The sequence below is a fragment of the Schistocerca piceifrons genome, chromosome 7 (assembly GCF_021461385.2).
Source record: "Schistocerca piceifrons isolate TAMUIC-IGC-003096 chromosome 7, iqSchPice1.1, whole genome shotgun sequence".
In the NCBI taxonomy this organism is placed as follows: Eukaryota; Metazoa; Arthropoda; class Insecta; order Orthoptera; family Acrididae; genus Schistocerca; species Schistocerca piceifrons.
Window position 1 is genome coordinate 250,593,346 of NC_060144.1, and position 18,103 is coordinate 250,611,448.

At 41.9% G+C, this 18,103-nt stretch overlaps 1 protein-coding gene across 1 annotated transcript in view; it reads right to left on the reverse strand.

The window, feature by feature from the left end:
- Positions 1 to 18,103, reverse strand: part of LOC124805315 (myrosinase 1-like) — a 92,099-nt gene that overhangs the window by 29,852 nt on the left and 44,144 nt on the right. The window contains exons 7-8 of the mRNA XM_047265830.1: positions 9,801 to 9,895; positions 4,215 to 4,362 (exon numbers count right to left, since the gene is read on the reverse strand). Coding sequence (XP_047121786.1) covers positions 4,215 to 4,362; positions 9,801 to 9,895 — 243 coding nt within the window. The remainder of the gene's footprint in view (positions 1 to 4,214; positions 4,363 to 9,800; positions 9,896 to 18,103) is intronic.

An 18,103-nucleotide genomic window follows, 5' to 3' on the forward strand; every position in this document is an offset into this window, starting at 1 on the left:
CAATTTTCGCAAAACAGGGAGTCTAGCCATGCCAACATCACATTCTCTGAACTGTTCTTCTGCTGTATGCACTACACAGCTTGGGAAAATTCTTACATATCATTTAGCGCGTAATTAAACTCAATACGGGGACCGCGTGCTAGCCATGAGAAACACCCCTATACCATTACAGAACCTTCTTCGTACTTTAGGTGTTGACACTATGCTTGACGGAAGTTTCATTTGTGCAGGCATTCGCCAAATCCAGACCCTTTCACCGGATTGCTACAGGCTATAGAGTTACTGATCTCTCCAAACCACTCGTCTCCAGTAGTCATTCACTGTCCTGGGGTGCTGCTCCTTACATCAACTGAACTGTCGCTTAACATTGACTACAGAAACATACGTTTCATGAGGAGTTGCTCTACTGTGGGCCCCATTCTTTTTAACTTTCTCTTCGTAGCACTTGTCCTATCTGTACCACTGGTAACACCTTGGCACTCACGAGTGATGCCTTCTTCTGATCACATGTAAGAGGAATAGGTTCATTTAAGTCAATAGGTTCATTGAAGTCAATAGGTTCATTTAAGTCATCCTCTCCAAAGATCGACAGTCTCGGTACGTACAGAGGTCTGTGTGATCTTGGTTTATCTGTGGTTGCTCTTTCGCGTTTCCACTTCAAGATCACATTACTGACAGTCCACCTGGGCAGCTTCCTAAGGCTAGAAATGTTCCTAATGGACTTGCTGCACAGGCGTTATCCAATGATTAGTCAACGTCTGAAATCAATGAGCTCTCCAGACCGATCCGTCTACTGTTACTCTTCCTCTCCTGACATTGCAATCTTCCTCGTCTCCTATAATACAGACCATGCCCGCGGCTCGTGACATCTAGTGCTGAACTCCGTATTACTTAGTTGTGTCCGGATACTTTTGATCAGACAGTGGAAATCACTTAAAAATGGGGGCCCATACAAAGGCTAGAAACTGTGTGCATAATTGCACTGCTGTGTGTGGATCCTTATGGTTGCGATGTAGGACCCACTAACGTTGATCCAATCCCATAATTTCGTAACTAGAAACACGACAAAGTTATGGGACTATGAGAATATGTGATGACACTGGTAGAGCATTCCTGTCTCAAATAGTACGGGAAGAAACGCCAAATATTATAAAAAGTTCTTGACAAGGGCTGGTAACACGAAAAAAAATTTAAAAAAAGCTTATTCGAACTGAAAGTACAAAACTGAAGGTGCAGTGCTACTTTTAGAAACAAGAGGTATATTCATTCTCAGCTACCCAGTGAAAAGCGGTGAAGCGTGAAACAATTTTGAGATGTCATGGAATTAACCTGGGGAGAATGTCGTACTAATCAGTATCCGTAACATACCCTTATTCTCTTCAAATAGATACTTATGTCAGTGTGACAGGACCGCGGTGAGTTCGATTTGAGAATCTGAGATTTTTAAATTTTTTGGGAAGGGGAAGGGAGACATTGTAGTGGGTCCTTCACTGTTTGTACCGAGGTATGCTCTTGTAGCTTATTTTGTTTGAAACCATTGTAAGTTCATCCAGAGAGCATGTGTAGATATGTGGATACGGATTAATGTAGAAGAACGCGTATCGACATGTATTCTTTTTGCACCAATTATAATTCAGCACTACTATAGTTCATAAAATATATTTAATTATGTAATATTAAGAGAATGAGATTTTCAGTCTGCAGCGGAGTGTGCGCTGATATGAAACTTCCTGGCAGATTAAAACTGTGTGCTGGACCGAGACTCGAACTCGGGACCTTTGCCTTTCGCAGGCAAGTGCTCTACCGACTGAGCTACCCAAGCACGAATCACGCCACGTCCTCACAGAGTTTGGACGGCAAGAGACGAGATACTGGCAGAAGTAAATCTGTGTGGACGGGGCGTGAGTCATGCTTGGGTAGCTCAGTTGGTAGAGCACTTGCCCACGAAAGGCAAAGGTCCCGAGTTCGAGTCACGGTCCGGCACACAATTTTAATCTGCCAGGAAGTTTCATGTAATATTAATGTTATAGCTTCTGCTCGGAACAAACGTTAGACCATGGAAACATTGTGATAGATTGGCTTAGAACGTATTTGTTTCTGTTTTACCTTCACTGTGCCTCTTGAAATTTCAAGCCCTAAAATCACATTTGAAAACAACTTAACAAAATTAATTTACTCATTAGTGGATTCACTGCCTCGAAGCAATTTCTGAATAAAAATAGCATTGTTCTCCCTATGGTTTGCTGCTACAAATTTCTATGCTAGGAAACTTCGTGGCATCACGTAGTACGCTACTCACCAGATTCCTCGTGTGACCACTTTCAAATGCAGTAGCGTCGGTGAAATTTCTGTCATTGTAATTTTTTAAATACAACGAGACACGTTTTTCTGATGCAGCTGCATTCTAAAATGGCCACAGGCCGAATCCGGTTAGCAATGTACTACGTGAAGTAATAAAGCTCATCTGCATAACATTTTCTGAGAGCCTATGGTGGACAAAAAATCATTTTAGCATTCTGAAATGAGAAAAGTGTTGCAAATTACGACAATTACAATTGTATTCTATAGCTTCCATTGGGACACACTAGAGTGTAACAATAGCTACATATTTAGAACTGAGCCCCAAGCTGCCACAAGACACCTCTATGTTCGGTGTGTCAATGTGGCCTAAATTACTGCTCTCGGGCTCTATAAGTAATGACCACCCACTCCAGTTTGCCTCCGGTAACTCCGCAGAATAATCTGGCTTCTTTATGTTGTGGAACTAGCATCTCCAGGAGAATGGATATAGAGCTAACGCAGGACTAGAAGTAAATGACGTGTCAAGCACAAACCTGTGAACTGTAAACTGTCATGCAGGACATGCAGTCGATAATAATGTATGTTGGAGACCTGCTAACACTTATTCGCAATGGAAACATTCTCCTTTAAAGATGCCAAAATACGTTCACTAGCATATAGTGAAACTATGTGTGCTGAGAACACGTAGCTTGGTGGGGACTACCAAACTGTGCTGTATAATTGAGTCAATGTTGGAAGACGAAGGAGAAATCGCGAAGAGAGTCCCACAGGTTTTAATTTTTGGTCTTCTCTTTTTCCTTATACATGCAAATGACATTACACTGAAAAGTCATCAGGAAGGATTTGCATTTTCTGCAAACTGTACTGGTATTACAATAAATCCCATTAGAGAGGAAGTAACAGAAGTAATTCTTGAGCACTTTTTCTTCAAATAATTGCAAGAGTTTCTCCTGAAATGAACTCTCCTTAAAATCTGAGAAAAAATATTTTATACAGTTCTACACTATATTTAGAGTCATACAAGCAATCGATGTACCACATGTACAAGAATCAGTAAAAAGTGTAGAATTTTTATAATTTTTGACTTACATACTGATGAAAAGTTGAACTGTAAGATAAAAATTACTGCTACACTCAAACAATTACGTTTACCCACTTTTATTCTTCGTATTGGAAACAATCAGTTCAAGAATCTCACGTATATTGTACATTTCCATTCAGTAACGTCTTATGGAATAATTTCGTGGACAAACTTGTCGCTTAGAAACGAAGTATTGATTGCAAAAGAGCGACCAGTAAAAGTTATATATCTTCTTGACCTGCAGTGAACTTGTAGGTACCTCTGCAAGAAGTGGGTCATTTTAACTGCATCTTCAGAACAAAAATATTCGCTAATAGAAATTCCTCGTAAGTAATCCACCACAATTAGAGCAGATCAGCAATATCCACACATACAGCAGTAGAAGAAAGTAATGACCCTTATTACTCATCCTTTAAACTCTCGGTGGCTCATCAACTAGTTCAATATGCATCAACTAAAATGTATGATCTTTTTCCCAAAAACATGGAATATGTAACAGTTGGCACGGCAAGTATTAAATCTAACCAAGTATCATTTCCTCAGGTGAAGTCCCCCTCTTCCATGATCCAGTTGTTATTTAGGAACTAATATCCTGTAAAAAAAGCTAGTGCTGCGTGTACTTGCACGAGTGTGACTCAAAAACAATCAGTTCACTAGCGCTAAATTTAGGCCAGTATGCCATGGTGGGACACGTAAACGGGCAGCATGTAACCATAAACCGAAACTGATCATCTACGCACATTCTGTGAATCTTCTCATTGCATATTTTTTGGACAAAAAAATTCGTTCTAGTTATCTGTGGAACATGTAACTAGGTAATTAAGTAACTAACCCTTGATGTAGGCGACTTCGTCACTGGTGAAAGAAGGCAGCCTGGAGCGTGGCCTTCCCTCTGCAGCGCTGTTGGCGTCCACACGCTCCCGCATCACTGGAGGGTAGTCGCCCTCCTCGGTGAAGATGGGGTGAGCGTAGAGTCCAACCTGAGGAGCAAGGAGACGCATGCACTATACATTACCACGTGTATTGGTGCCACAGTTTATCTACAGCTGTACTGTGCCTGGCGATCAATTCATTTTCTGGATGTATTCTGTGGGACACAACTGAAGGGTCACTACGTCACAGAGGTTTGAAATTTGGCTCAAAGGCGCCTACTGCCTTCCTCTGTAATACTGCAAAAGCGTGGATCTCTGAAACATCATCCTCGGGCTCGGAGACGCTTCAGATAGCAAGGTGCCGACACGTACTAAGAAAAAAGGCCGGAACTTAGAATTCTATGTGAGCTGTAAGGTGGGTTAACGATGTCACAATTGCACTGAATGCCACTACAATTCTGTCCACCGCCATAGTGTACGATTCACACGCTTGTCTCGCAGTCATTTGTTATTCGACACTTTATTTGAGTGGTCAAGGCTGTACGTCTGGTTGGTTAGGAAGGTGTTAAAGTTTGTGATGTCTTAAGATAGGTGTAATCCCGAAACGCGTAAAGTTGAAGTTTCTGACGTCTGAAGATGGGTGTAATCCCTAAACGCGTAACATGTTCTAATAAAAAAGTGAATTGAACATTTAATGACTTTATTGCGATAGTACACGACAGTACAGCATTGGTTGCTAATTATTAAGAATAGCAAAACTAGCAAACGGAAAACCTACTCCTAGGTTGGGCTGAATTATAGTTTGAGTGATTCACTTGCATAGTCCGCAGATAGGTAAAGAATAATTTGTTTCACAGTACAGAATTGCGTTACTGGTCCTGATACAAAATAGACGCTCAACCTCATATTGAAACTGTGTTGTACATCTGTAACGTCTAATTTTTACTCACATGATATCATAACTAAACGTGAATAGTATTTAAAAACTCGAGTTTAGCCATACATTAACAGTAGCTGCGGGGTTATGATCCAGTATCTTCCTGAAACAAACAAATAAATAAAATATCATCACGTGTTACAGACAGTGGATTATTCAAAAAGTCTCTGTTTCTCTTTAGATACGTAACGTATCAGCATTTATGTGTAATTTGCCTTCTAAATTTGAAAAATGAGGTGGGGAGGTATCACTTGATGTGCCGCTTACGTCACCACCCTCATTAATGACGTGCCTATGGTTTCTAACTCTACGATACACAGGAAATGTAGAGTTACACCAGATTCCAAAGAGCCCAGTTACGTTGGTAATCGTTGTGTTAACAAGTCGTAATGCATTTCTCCTTAATTTTAACGTGATTGGTATTACGGAGACAAATGACAAGCTAAATGATGACTAACTGACAACCTCAGCTGCCGACGGGTGTTGTTGATATACCTCGATGTGGACAGCTGAAAATGTGAGCCCCGACCGGGACTTGAATCCGGGATCTCCTGCTTACATGGCAGACGCTCTATCCATCTGAGCCACCGAGGACACAGATGAATAGTGCGACTGCAGGGACTTATCCCTTGCACGCTTCCCGTGAGACTCACATTCGCAACTGTCCACAATTCTACATAGGTATTGCACATTATAGATATTTGCCCACCCACTGTCTTCGTATATATAGTTAGAAGCTACCCAGCCATTGACCTTCGTCTGTGCGAATGCGCACAGGTTGCCCAAACTCTTATGGGAATCGCCAAAGCGTGCGCGAGTGATGAGTGGGTGGGCAAATGTCTATAAGGTACAATACATATGTAGAATTGTGGACAGTTGGGAATGTGAGTCTCACGGGAAGCGTGCAAGGGATAAGTCCCTGTAGTCGCGCTATTCATCTGTGTCCTCGATGGCTCAGATGGATAGAGCGTCTGCCATGTAAGCAGGAGATCCCGGTTTCGAGTCCCGGTCGGGGCACACATTTTCAGCTGTCCACATCGAGGTCTATCAACAACACCTGTCGGCAGCTGAGGTTGTCAGTTAGTCATCATCTATTCCAGGGAAAAGCTACACGGTCATCAACAGTAACTGTTCTTTCGAGAACAAGCTACTGTCTTCGTATAAATGACAAGCTTTTAAAATTCTTAGGTAGTGATATTGGTTCAAGATGATTAAAACATATTTTCAGAAGCTGGTCGATAGTTACAATGGAAATGGACTTGCGTGGAATAATGGTACGACAATGGAATGGACTTGCCATACACTGAAAGGTGGCTACACTGAGCCACTGCGCCAGAGATTGCACCAAAGAGTACTATTAAGCCGCCTCCACAGTGCTTGGAGAGAGCTCGTAGAAGTCAGTGCGTGGGCAGAGCTCGTAGAAGACAGTTCGTGTTGAGATGTGCTAGTGGGCAAGGCTTGTCGAGATGTTGTAGTAAGGAGTGTTTGTTCCATGTTTTATCCAGTTATTTGATGGGAGAGATAGCAGATGTTATTGTAATGATCAGAGTGCATTTCGTCAATATATATGAAGGTAAAAACCACAATATTCTTTTATTATTTGTGTGTCTGAAATAATGCGTCATTACAGGTTCAGTCATCAAAGCATCTGGCTTGTGTTCTTGTATTAGAGTGTAATTCTGGTTTTCTTGCGTAATTATAGTTTTTCTAATTTTCTTTTATCACGTCAGTATAATTGGTATTTAAAATTCTTGTCTTGTTGAAGAAGAACCGTGCCAGATGTGCGTTGAGTCATACTACCACATACAGAACAGCTACACTTGTGCCTTGGTTTCGTAGGTTTCATAGTTGCTGGGGACTTAATTTATTGTGTTAACGAAAATTTTCATTTCATTCTTTGTTGTTGTTCTTTGCAGTCAGATAGCGTAATAATACTAGTCAGGGCCAACCGATTACGAGACACAGCGTAATCGGACATACAGCTACAAGAAAACTAAAAAATATTTTCAATCATAATTAAATAAAGCCCCCATGCACGTGGATGTATGTCATTCTTAGAGTTGCGGAAGATCTTAAATTTCCGAACAGTCAAAAAGTGTTTATAGTCAAAGTTTTCGCCTCGTGGCGACAAAGACCTACCGTGTCTGTCCCAGTCCGAATGTCGATTATTGTCAAGTTCGCGCGCCTGGCGCTCTCTTGTTGCTTCTCGTAAATGAAATAAATTGCTTTCTTCATACCCCTCTGCTATCTGTGATTCAAAATTTCTTTTGCTGTCTTTTCCTACGATTTCGCCCTCAATCTGTTTGACTTGCTTTTTTAAAGCCTCAAATTCCCTTTTCACGCGTTCATTAAATTTCCCCTGATTTTCAACATGTTTATTTATGTTCTGGTACTCTTGAGTTTCTGCGAATGGTAATGGAGCTGTATCATCCGAATCTCTGTCCCCATGTAAACTAAGACTTGTCAGTTTATTTGAAATCTCCTCAACTCTTTCCGATAAATCACCTATTTGTTCTTTCTGTTTATTTACGTCTTCCGTAAGTGTCGCGACTCGGGTTTCAGTATTAACACATTTGGTAGTTAACTGTTCATATTGTTGTGTTAGGTTATTTAATCTGTCATTTGGCACGGATTCCTCGATTCTCTCAAATATTTCTTTCTTATCGTGTGCACGTTGTAAATTTAACTCTGAAAATTTTTGTACTATCACGCGATCTCTTTCTTCCTGTTCTCTATCCTGTTCCCTTTGTCTAATCTCTACTGCAATTAATCTATTATTGTGAGAAGTCAAAATCGGTTGTACTTCTTCTCTGATTTCTTTCTTTAATTCATCTTTCATATTTTTGAAACCTGTACTTATTCATGAATCTAACCGTGTTTCCAAAGTTCCCATCTCAGTTTTAATTGTCCCTATCTCTGTTTTTAATTCAGATCCTAACTGTGATCCCAATGAGTCTAACCGTGATTCCATTGTTCCCATCCGTGTTTCCATTGTCCCCATCTCAATTTTAAATTCAGATCGAAAATTTAATATTGCACTCATCAACTGCTCCATATTAACTTGTTCGAGATTCCTTTCGCCCCTATCATTTCTCACAAAACCAGCTTCCTTCGTCATGGCTGTAAAGCTATCTGTGTTCGATACTATTCCAGAATCTTCTATCGTTAATCTCGTATTCTGTGAATTTGCTGATTGAGAAAAATCTTGAACTGGTTCCGGACTGGCTTCCCGACTTATTAAATTGTTTTCAACTCCATTATTCATGATACTGTTGTCCTGTGTTGGCGAGTTCGCCATGTCAACAATTTCGTCATTCTCACTATTCATCATTTTTGCCTTTTTCATTGATCGCGTAATCATTTACAAAACATAAAAAAATTCGTCACTGTTCGAAAATCACACACAATGACTCCTTATCTCCAACAATACTATTCACATGAGATGTTTCCCTCAAACACGATTAACGAACAATTGAAATAATTGCACAAAATTGTCGAACGCATATACAAGGCAATAAAAATTAAATTTTGAAAAATACCATTAGAAGAATGCCAATTACCAAATCTACACATGCAAAATAGACTACAATTACTAAACTACAAATTACTACAACAATACTACTGTCTACCATTTTTTACAATCAGCAGAATTTCAAGGGACGATCCGAAGCAGCGGTCTCCACGTGCATGGGGGCTTTATTTAATTATGATTGAAAATATTTTTTAGTTTTCTTGTAGCTGTATGTCCGATTACGCTGTGTCTCGTAATCGGTTGGCCCTGACTAGTATTATTAGCTATCTGACTGCAAAGAACAACAACAAAGAATGAAATGAAAATTTTCGTTAACACAATTAATAAATTAAGTCCCCAGCAACTATGAAACCTACGAAACCAAGGCACAAGTGTAGCTGTTCTGTATGTGGTAGTATGACTCAACGCACATCTGGCACGGTTCTTCTTCAACAAGACAAGAATTTTAAATACCAATTATACTGACGTGATAAAAGAAAATTAGAAAAACTATAATTACGCAAGAAAACCAGAATTACACTCTAATACAAGAACACAAGCCAGATGCTTTGTTGACTGAACCTGTAATGACGCATTATTTCAGACACACAAATAATAAAAGAACATTGTGGTTTTTACCTTCATATATATTGACGAAATGCACTCTGATCATTACAATAACATCTGCTATCTCTCCCATCAAATAACTGGATAAAACATGGAACTAACACTCCTTACTACAACATCTCGACAAGCCTTGCCCACTAGCACATCTCAACACGAACTGTCTTCTACGAGCTCTGCCCACGCACTGACTTCTACGAGCTCTCTCCAAGCACTGTGGAGGCGGCTTAATAGTACTCTTTGGTGCAATCTCTGGCGCAGTGGCTCATTGTAGCCACCTTTCAACACATGACACGTCTGAATGAGAACTTCCTTGTCTGAGGAAGAAAAAAAAAATGGTGGAGTAATAGCAGCGGTTTGCTCGCCACTGACTCCCGTTCGAAAGACCAAGTCTGAAGTAACGCGGCGTCTCTGACAGGTATAGAATTAAGAGACTCTTCTCTGAGAGGACTTTTCGTTGAAAGTGAACGATACCTGGAACTGGCGGGCGCGTTCAGCTGCTTCGATGTCTTCGGTTGAGTTGCTGGCTGGTTCGTTCCAGTCGCTGTTCAGCGTGATGCCCACGTAACCTGAAATAAGAAAAATACGAAGTTTTATCGCTCAGTTCATTAATCTAGCAAATCGAATGCGACTGCCTATCGCTCCACAGCTGCGAATATCATCGTCATTCGTAGCCCGAAATTATGACTCCGATCGAAGTGGGTTACTATGATCAGTGCTTGAAAAAGAGTGCATGGCTAATACGGCTGTAATATAATCAAATACACAGTTTAACTCTGACTTTAGTAAATACTGTTGTTTTCGTAGACGTAATGTTCAGTACTTGAAATAAAAACTTTGAGTCTACGTCGTGGTCACGTAGAAGGAGTACGAGTACCAGCTGTTGAAACAAACCATCTCGGCGTTCGTACACTATTGCCCTTGAAGTGCTAAACTGACTCTGAAAGTTAGGAGAGTCTCCGACAATCAATGACACGACGATGCAGAAGGCAATGGAAACCGTATCATTACAGGCACATAAAATTTGTTCACAATGACATGATATCTATAACTGAATAAGTAACTTGGTGATCTCTCCAACCGCAAAAGATTCAGGATTACTCACTGATTCGGATCTTTTTTTTGGGGGGGGGGGGGGGTGAAGAGGGCGGAGGTGGAGGGAGGGGCAGGGAGGCAACTGGCAAGGGAAGTTAACCATGACCAAAGGATTAAAAGACCAACGAAAGGGTAACACGACATGGCAAGAGGAAAGCAAGAGTCTGAAAAGTGCTAGGATACTTCTCATCACAATCAAAAGCAACCAACGCCAACAAAAATAGTTCAGGTGTATATGCCCATGTCTCAGTCAGAAGATGTAGAGATAAAAAAAGGGTATGAGGTTGTCTGATGTGTAATTCACTATGGAAGGGGAGATGAAAATCAATTACTGTAATAATGGAACGAATAGAAGGAGGAGTCACTGGAGTAAACGGGTTTGATAGTAGTAATGAGAGAAAAGAAAGTCTGCTAGACTTCTACAACTAATTTCAGGCAGTAAAGACGAGTAAACTGTCCCAGAATCAGGGGAGGGAAAGGTATGCCTTGAAAAGGTCTGGAAACAAGGGACAATTTCAGCTGGATTACGTCTCAAAAATGAGATCGACAGGAAGTGCAAAATGGTTAAGCAGGAATGGCTAGAGGACAAATGTAAGGATGCAGAGGCTTATCTCACTAGGCACTAGGGGTAAGATAGATACTGCGTACAGGAAAATTAAAGAGCCCTTTGGAGAAAAGAGAGCCACTTGTATGAATATCAAGAGCTCAGATGGAAACCCAGTTCTATGCAAAGGAGGGAAAGCAGAAAGGTGGAAGGAGTATATAGTGGGTCTATACAAGGGCGATGTTCTTGAGGACAATATTATGGAAATGGAAGACGATGTGGATGAAGATGAAATGGAAGATATGATACTGCGTGAAGAGTTTGACAGAGCACTGAAAGACCTGAGTCGCAACAAAACTCCGGCAGTAGACATCATTCCATTAGAACTACTGGCAGCCTTGGGAGAGCCAGTCCTGACAAAACTCTACCATCTGGTGAGCAAGATGTATGAAACAGGCGAAATACCCTCAGACTTCAAGAAGAATATAATAATACCAATCCCAAAGACAGCAGGTGCGGACAGATGCGAAAACAAACGAACTATCAGTTTAATAAGTCACGGCTGGAAAATACTAACACGAATTCTTTACAGACGAATGGAAAAACTAGTAGAAGCCGACCTCGGGGAAGATCAGTTTGGATTCCGTAGAAATATTGGACCACATGAGGCAATACTGACCCTACGACTCATCTTAGAAGCTAGATTAAGGAAAGGCAAACCTACGTTCCTAGCATTTGTAGACTTAGAGAAAGCATTTGATGTTGACTGGAATACTCTCTTTCAAATTTTGTAGGTGATAGGGGTAAAATACAGGGAGCGAAAAGCTATTTACAATTTGTACAGAAACCAGATGGCAGTTATAAGAGTCGAGGGACACGAAGGGGAAGCAGTGGTTGGGAAGGGAGTGAGACACGGTTGTAGCCTCTCCCCGATGTTATTCAATCTGTATATTGAGCAAGCAGAAAAGGAAACAAAAGAAAAATTCGGAGTAGGTATTTAAATCCATGGAGAAGAAATAAAAACTTTAAGGTTCGCCGATGAAATTGTAATTCTGTCAGAGACAGCAAAGGACTTGGAAGAGCAGTTGAACAGACTGTAAAGCATGTCCGGAGTTATGGTGAGACATTGGCGTCGGATGTTGTCTTTCAACATCCCTAGAGATGTCGGTCGATCACGATACACTTGCGACTTCAGGTAACCCCAAAGCCAATAATCTCACGGACTGAGGTCTGGAGACCTGGGAGGCCAAGCATGACGGAAGTGGCGGCTGAGCACACGATCATCACCAAACGAGGCGCGCAAGAGATCTTTCACGCGTCTAGAAAAACTTTTTTTTTTGTTCTAAGAAAACCGTATGTCGGTCCAAGCACGTGTGTCAATTTTTACTTCTCTATCTACATTATTCCGTGGTTTATTAAGTTTTCAATTTTATACTAACTTTTTGATCACCCGGTAGATACCTGATAATGAATGCCATAACAGGCAATCCAGTGAAAGAGGAATGGACGTCTCTAGACAGGCCACTTACAGAAGTTCGACAGACAAGTATAACTACAAAGAAGGTAACTGCAAAGGAACATACGATAACAGAAGATGTACTTTAAGTGATCGATGGAACAAGGAAGAACAAAATTGTTCGGGAATGGACTGGAATACAGCAATGTAAGTGACTTAAGAATGAAATACCCTGGTCTCAAACAGTTTTTCCATAGGATAACTCTGGTGCTGCTGTTCCTTCCTCTAACTGCAACGGACAGGGAAGAAACAACGGGGCTCTAGAGCTAAGAGCGGGCAGGGGGAGAGAGCAGGAGACTTGGTTCTTATTGGTTCAGTGGAGGGAGAGGAGTTTTCCTCCTCTCATAACACACAAAGGGGGTGATCTCACCACGTGTCATAGACCTGCCGCTTTTTGTCGTGGCCAGAGACTGGTGGGGATCTGTGGCTGTGGAATGTGTATCACAAAATCACGAGTGCCAGCGCTGTACTCTCTTCAGCCTGCTTCCCCGTATGGACACCAGGGACTGCTACACATGTTTTTTGTGTCCTCAGTCTTCGAACTTCTTTGCTGTGGCCCAAATGGAATTCATTTCCTATGGAAAACTTTTCATCTCAGAGTAGCACTTGAAACTTATGTATATAATTATTGGCTGGATGTATTCCAGTATCTGTCTTTCTCTAATGCTTTTATCCCTAAGGCTCCCTCTAGTACTAGGGCATGTATTCCCTTACGTCTTATGTCCTATAATCCAGTCACTTCTTCATGTAAGTGTTTTTCATGTGTTTATTTCCTCGACGGTTCTGCGGAGAACCGCCTCGTTGATTACTTTATCGGTCCACTTAATTTTCAACATTCACCTGTACCACCACGTCTCAAATGCTTAGATTCTCTTCTGTTCTGATTTTACCATACTCCATGTCCAATTATCACCCAGTCCTGTGCTCCAAACGCACAGTCTCAGAAATTTCTTCCTCAATGCCTATGTTTGGTACTAACAGACTTCTCCTGGTCAGAGACGCCCTTTCTGCCAGTGGCAGTCTGCTTTTAATGTCATTCTTCTTTCGTACATCGTGGGCTACTTTGCTACACAGGTAGCAGAATTCCATAATATTGTCTGCTTCGTGATTTCCCATTTTTGTGTTAACATTCTCGCTGTTGTCATTTCCCCTACCTCACCTTGTTCATCGATTTACCCTTAGTCCATAATCTCTAGTTATCAGACCATTCCATACAACATATCCCGTAATTCTCCTACACTTTCGCTTATAGCAATGTCATTAGCGAATCTTATCATTGATGTCCTTTCACCTTGAATTCTAATCCACTCTTTAACCTTTCTTGTACTTGTATCATTGCTTCACATACCTTTTTTTATAAAGTGAATTTCTCTACCATTTCCTATCCTATGCTAAGTGTTGGGCTGGTTATCAACAGCACTCTGACTCAACAGCTACAGCCGAGTGAGATGGCGCAGTGGTTAGCACACTGAACTCTAATTCGGGAGGACGACTGTTCAACCCCCTGTCCGGCCATCCTGATCTAAGTTTTCCGTAATTTCCCTAAATCGCTCCAAATGCCGGGATTGTTCCTTTCACAGGTCACGGCCGACTTCCTTCCCCGTCCTTCCCTAATACGATGTGACCGATGACAACGCTGTTTGGTCTCTTCCCCCAAACAACCCAACTCAAGAGCTTCAATGCAGCTTCGCGCTATCACCTCACCAATAACGTCACCTGATTTTCTAAACGGCTCAATGGGATAGCCTTAGTGTTCTGACAGATCTGTAGTCGGCCACTTTTATTGGCTGCAGCTGTCAGTTCTTCGCACTTGGAAGCTGGTAACAGAGCCAGAACTTGTTGTTGACCTTCTTACGCCCTCTCGAGTATAGGCGGCTGCAATGAAGAGCGGCGTTGTAAAGGCAGCGGCAGAGAGCTGGGACAACAGGATGTGGTCCCCCCTCGCGTTTTTAAACATAAGTGTATTATCTCTCCTGTGGAGGCGGTAATTACTTGTAGCGTACATTTACGATTTGTGAATCTGCTAGGGACAGTCTTATAGTGGTATCACAGATCCATAACACGGGGCACATTTTTTGCTGCATTTCAGAATTGTGTTACTTAATATACGTAGTATTTGTTAAAATATCATAATGTGGTACTTGTTTATCAGTGTATTTTGTTGAAATAGTCTGCTGCAGCAATGGTTCAACATTTAAAATCACACTTTACGTATCTCTTGGAATAGAGGCGTGGTTATTATGGGAAAATCGGAAAACTTATAGCAAATAGCAGTGGAAGGTGGAAGTGCTTACAGTAAAAATCGCATCATTACTTTTAGTACACTGAGGCAACAACAAAAGTCGTGGGATACCTCATGGTTTCGTTATAGTGTTGTACCTCCTTTTTCCCTGTAGAGTGCAGCAACTCCACATGTCTTGGACTCAACAAGACGTTTGAAGTCCCCTGCAGAAATATTTACCCATGCTGCCTCTGCCGTCAACAATTGCGAATGTGTTGCTGGTGCAGGACTTTTGTGTATAAACTGATCTCTCCATTACGTCCCATAAATGTTCGAGGGGATTCATGCCAAGCGACCTGTGTGGCAAAATCATTCTCGTATACTGTACAGAACGTTCTTCAAACCAACCAATAATTGCGGCCTGGTAACATGGTGCGTTGTTATTCATAAATATTCCATCGTTGTTTGGGTATATGAATATCATGGATGGCTGCAAATGTCTCCAAGTAACTGAACATAACCACTTCCTATATACGGAATAAAAACAGCCACTAACTGTGGAAGTTAATAGTCAAAAGCTTTTGACCTACGTTTCAACGTATATAAATGTGTCTTCTTCAGAATTCTTGTTATGTTTTATATGCTGACTATGATGTCCTTTCAATAGGCTTAGTCATAATGGAAACAGACTATCTTAAGAACAACCATGTGGCTTGTGTGACCAGTGACGGATTGCTGGCACATTATGGTCAGCGTGTAAAACGTAATAACACTTCTGAAGAAAGCCCATTTATATGAGTTGAAACCTGGGCGAAGAGCTTTTGACTACTACCTTCCGCAACTGAAAGCTGGTTCTATTCCATTTGCACAGTTTCTGCTGCAGCCATGCTTAAGACTCTACAACCATTTCCAGTGAATGATCGAGTCACTTGGACCAGAGGAACCCGTTCATTTTACCTAAACACAGCCCACACCATTGTGCAATCACCACTATCTCACACAGTGCCTTGATGACCACTTGGGTACATGGTTTCGTGGGGTCTGCATCCCCAGCTGGCCGGGATGGCCGTGCGGTTCCAGGCGCTACAGTCTGGACCCGAGCGACCGCTACGGTCGCAGGTTCGAATCCTGCCTCGGGCATGGATGTGTGTGATGTCCTTAGGTTAGTTAGGTTTAATTAGTTCTAAGTTCTAGGCGACTGATGACCTCAGAAGTTAAGTCGCATAGTGATCAGAGCCATTTTTTGCATCCCCACTCAAACCCTGCCATCAGGTCTTTCCAACTTAAGTCAGGACTCATTTGACCAGACCATGGTTTTCCAATATGGTTATGAGCCCAAGAGAGGCGCTGCACTCAGTATTGTGCTGCTAGCCAAGGCACTCACGTCGGTCACCTGCTGCCCGTGCCCATTAACACCACATTTCGCAGGTCTGTCCCAAGGGATACGTTCGTCGTAAGTCCCACATTGATTTCTGCGGATATTTCAAGTCATGTTGCTTGTGTGTTAGACTGACAACTCCACGCAAACGCCGCTGCTCTTGGTCGTTAAATGAAAGCCGTAGACCACTGAATTGCTCACCACTGAATTGTCCATGGTGAGAGGTAATGTCTGAAATTTGGTATTCTCGGTACACTCTTGACACTATGGAACTTGGAATATTAAATTCCCAACTATTTCCGAAATGGAAGGACCCAAACACCTAGCTCCTCCTACTATTTCGCGCTCAGAGTCTGTTAATTCCTGTGGTGCGGCCATAATCTCGTTGTACACCTTCTCACACTGATAACACAAGTACAAATGACAACTACGCCAATGCACTCTCCGTTTATACCTTGTTTACAAGGTATCTGTAAGTGTACATATTACTGTCCCATAGTGTAGCTCACCGTACCATCAATGTACATACCTTGTATTTTATACGACTGTTTTCTGAGGAGGATAACTCTGCTTCTTCCTTTCACTACAGAGTCTTACAGAAATTACATAAAGTGGTGTGTGATAAGGGAGTAGGATTTCTGTTGGCCGACAAGGGAGCCTTGTCCTAGATTTATCTTGGCTAGGCCTCTCACAGCAGATGATGGACTTTCAGTATTCACAAATGCCCAAGGTATGGAACCCTGCCATGTGCCTGGAGAGTCAGGGCATTCTTGGCATTCTTCTTTTATCTGTTACCTTGAGGATAACATTGATATCTCAGCCAGAACTCACCTTGTTACACTACTGGGATATTGGGATGGGGATGGCGAGGAAGTGGGTTTTAGGTGCATTGTGTAAGTGTGTTTTCAGCTTGTTTTATTTTTTTTTTAGCATAATTTTCCTCAAGCATTAAACAAGTGGTAATATCCAGGTGATCAAACTGCTTTGCAAGATGAATGTAAATTAATAACAGCACGTCACAGAACTGCTAAACATTAAAATTGCAGTACCATAATTACCGATCATAACAAATCTCAAACTGGCACGAAGAGTTGATGTTACTCAAGATTGGCTTTAACCCGACAAAGACGCCATTAGGAACACCTCAAGGAGTTTGAATGAGATCGTGTAGTAGTATACGAGTAGCTCGATATTTCTTCTGCAGTATTGCAGAAAGACTTGGCACAAATGTAGCCAGTGTGCATGATTGCCGGCAGCAGTGGTCAGAAGAATGTACAATCTCAAGAGGATCACATTTGGGACAGTCACAAGGTACTATGTAGTTGGGAACTATGGCGTTCGGCGTGTGGGTTTGGCGCATCGTACTGCATCTGCAGCAGCAATTTGAGCAGCAGTCGGCGCTACAGTAACACATCGAAAGTCAATCTGGTGACTTGATCAGTTGTGGTGTCATTCATGAACAGCATTCCAGGGGGTTCTTTCCGACAGGATAGCGCTCGCCAACAGGCCGTCGATATGCTGCCTTGGCCTGTTCGATTACCAGATCTCTCTCCAGTCGCGCACCTATGGGATATATGTCTTGAAGCGTAACTTCAACATCTCTCTGCCCTCTCCCAATAGTCAAACATCCTTGATGTTTTTCTAGGCATTTTGGATATGTACAAAGTGAACGGCAGAGGGATCGGAACACGTCCTTGCGGTAGCCCATTGCTTTGCTTCTTCTGTAACCTCATCTTTTTGCCCATTAGTACTTCGAAAAATCGGTTACTGACAAGTGTTAGGCTTGGAATGAGTTGCAGAACATTCAGTGTGACACTTTTGTGCTCATGCAGTATCATATGCAGCTTTCAGAGCAATCAGTAGTACTGATGATGTCTCTCGATTCTGTTACTCGACTTCTATGAGGGTTGTTAGGGTGAGGACCTGTGCAGCTGTGGTTAGGTATGAATTCTGCCTGTTCAACAGGCATGTATTCGAACATCTTGTGACAGATTATAGTGCACAAGATTCTTTCCAGTAGCTT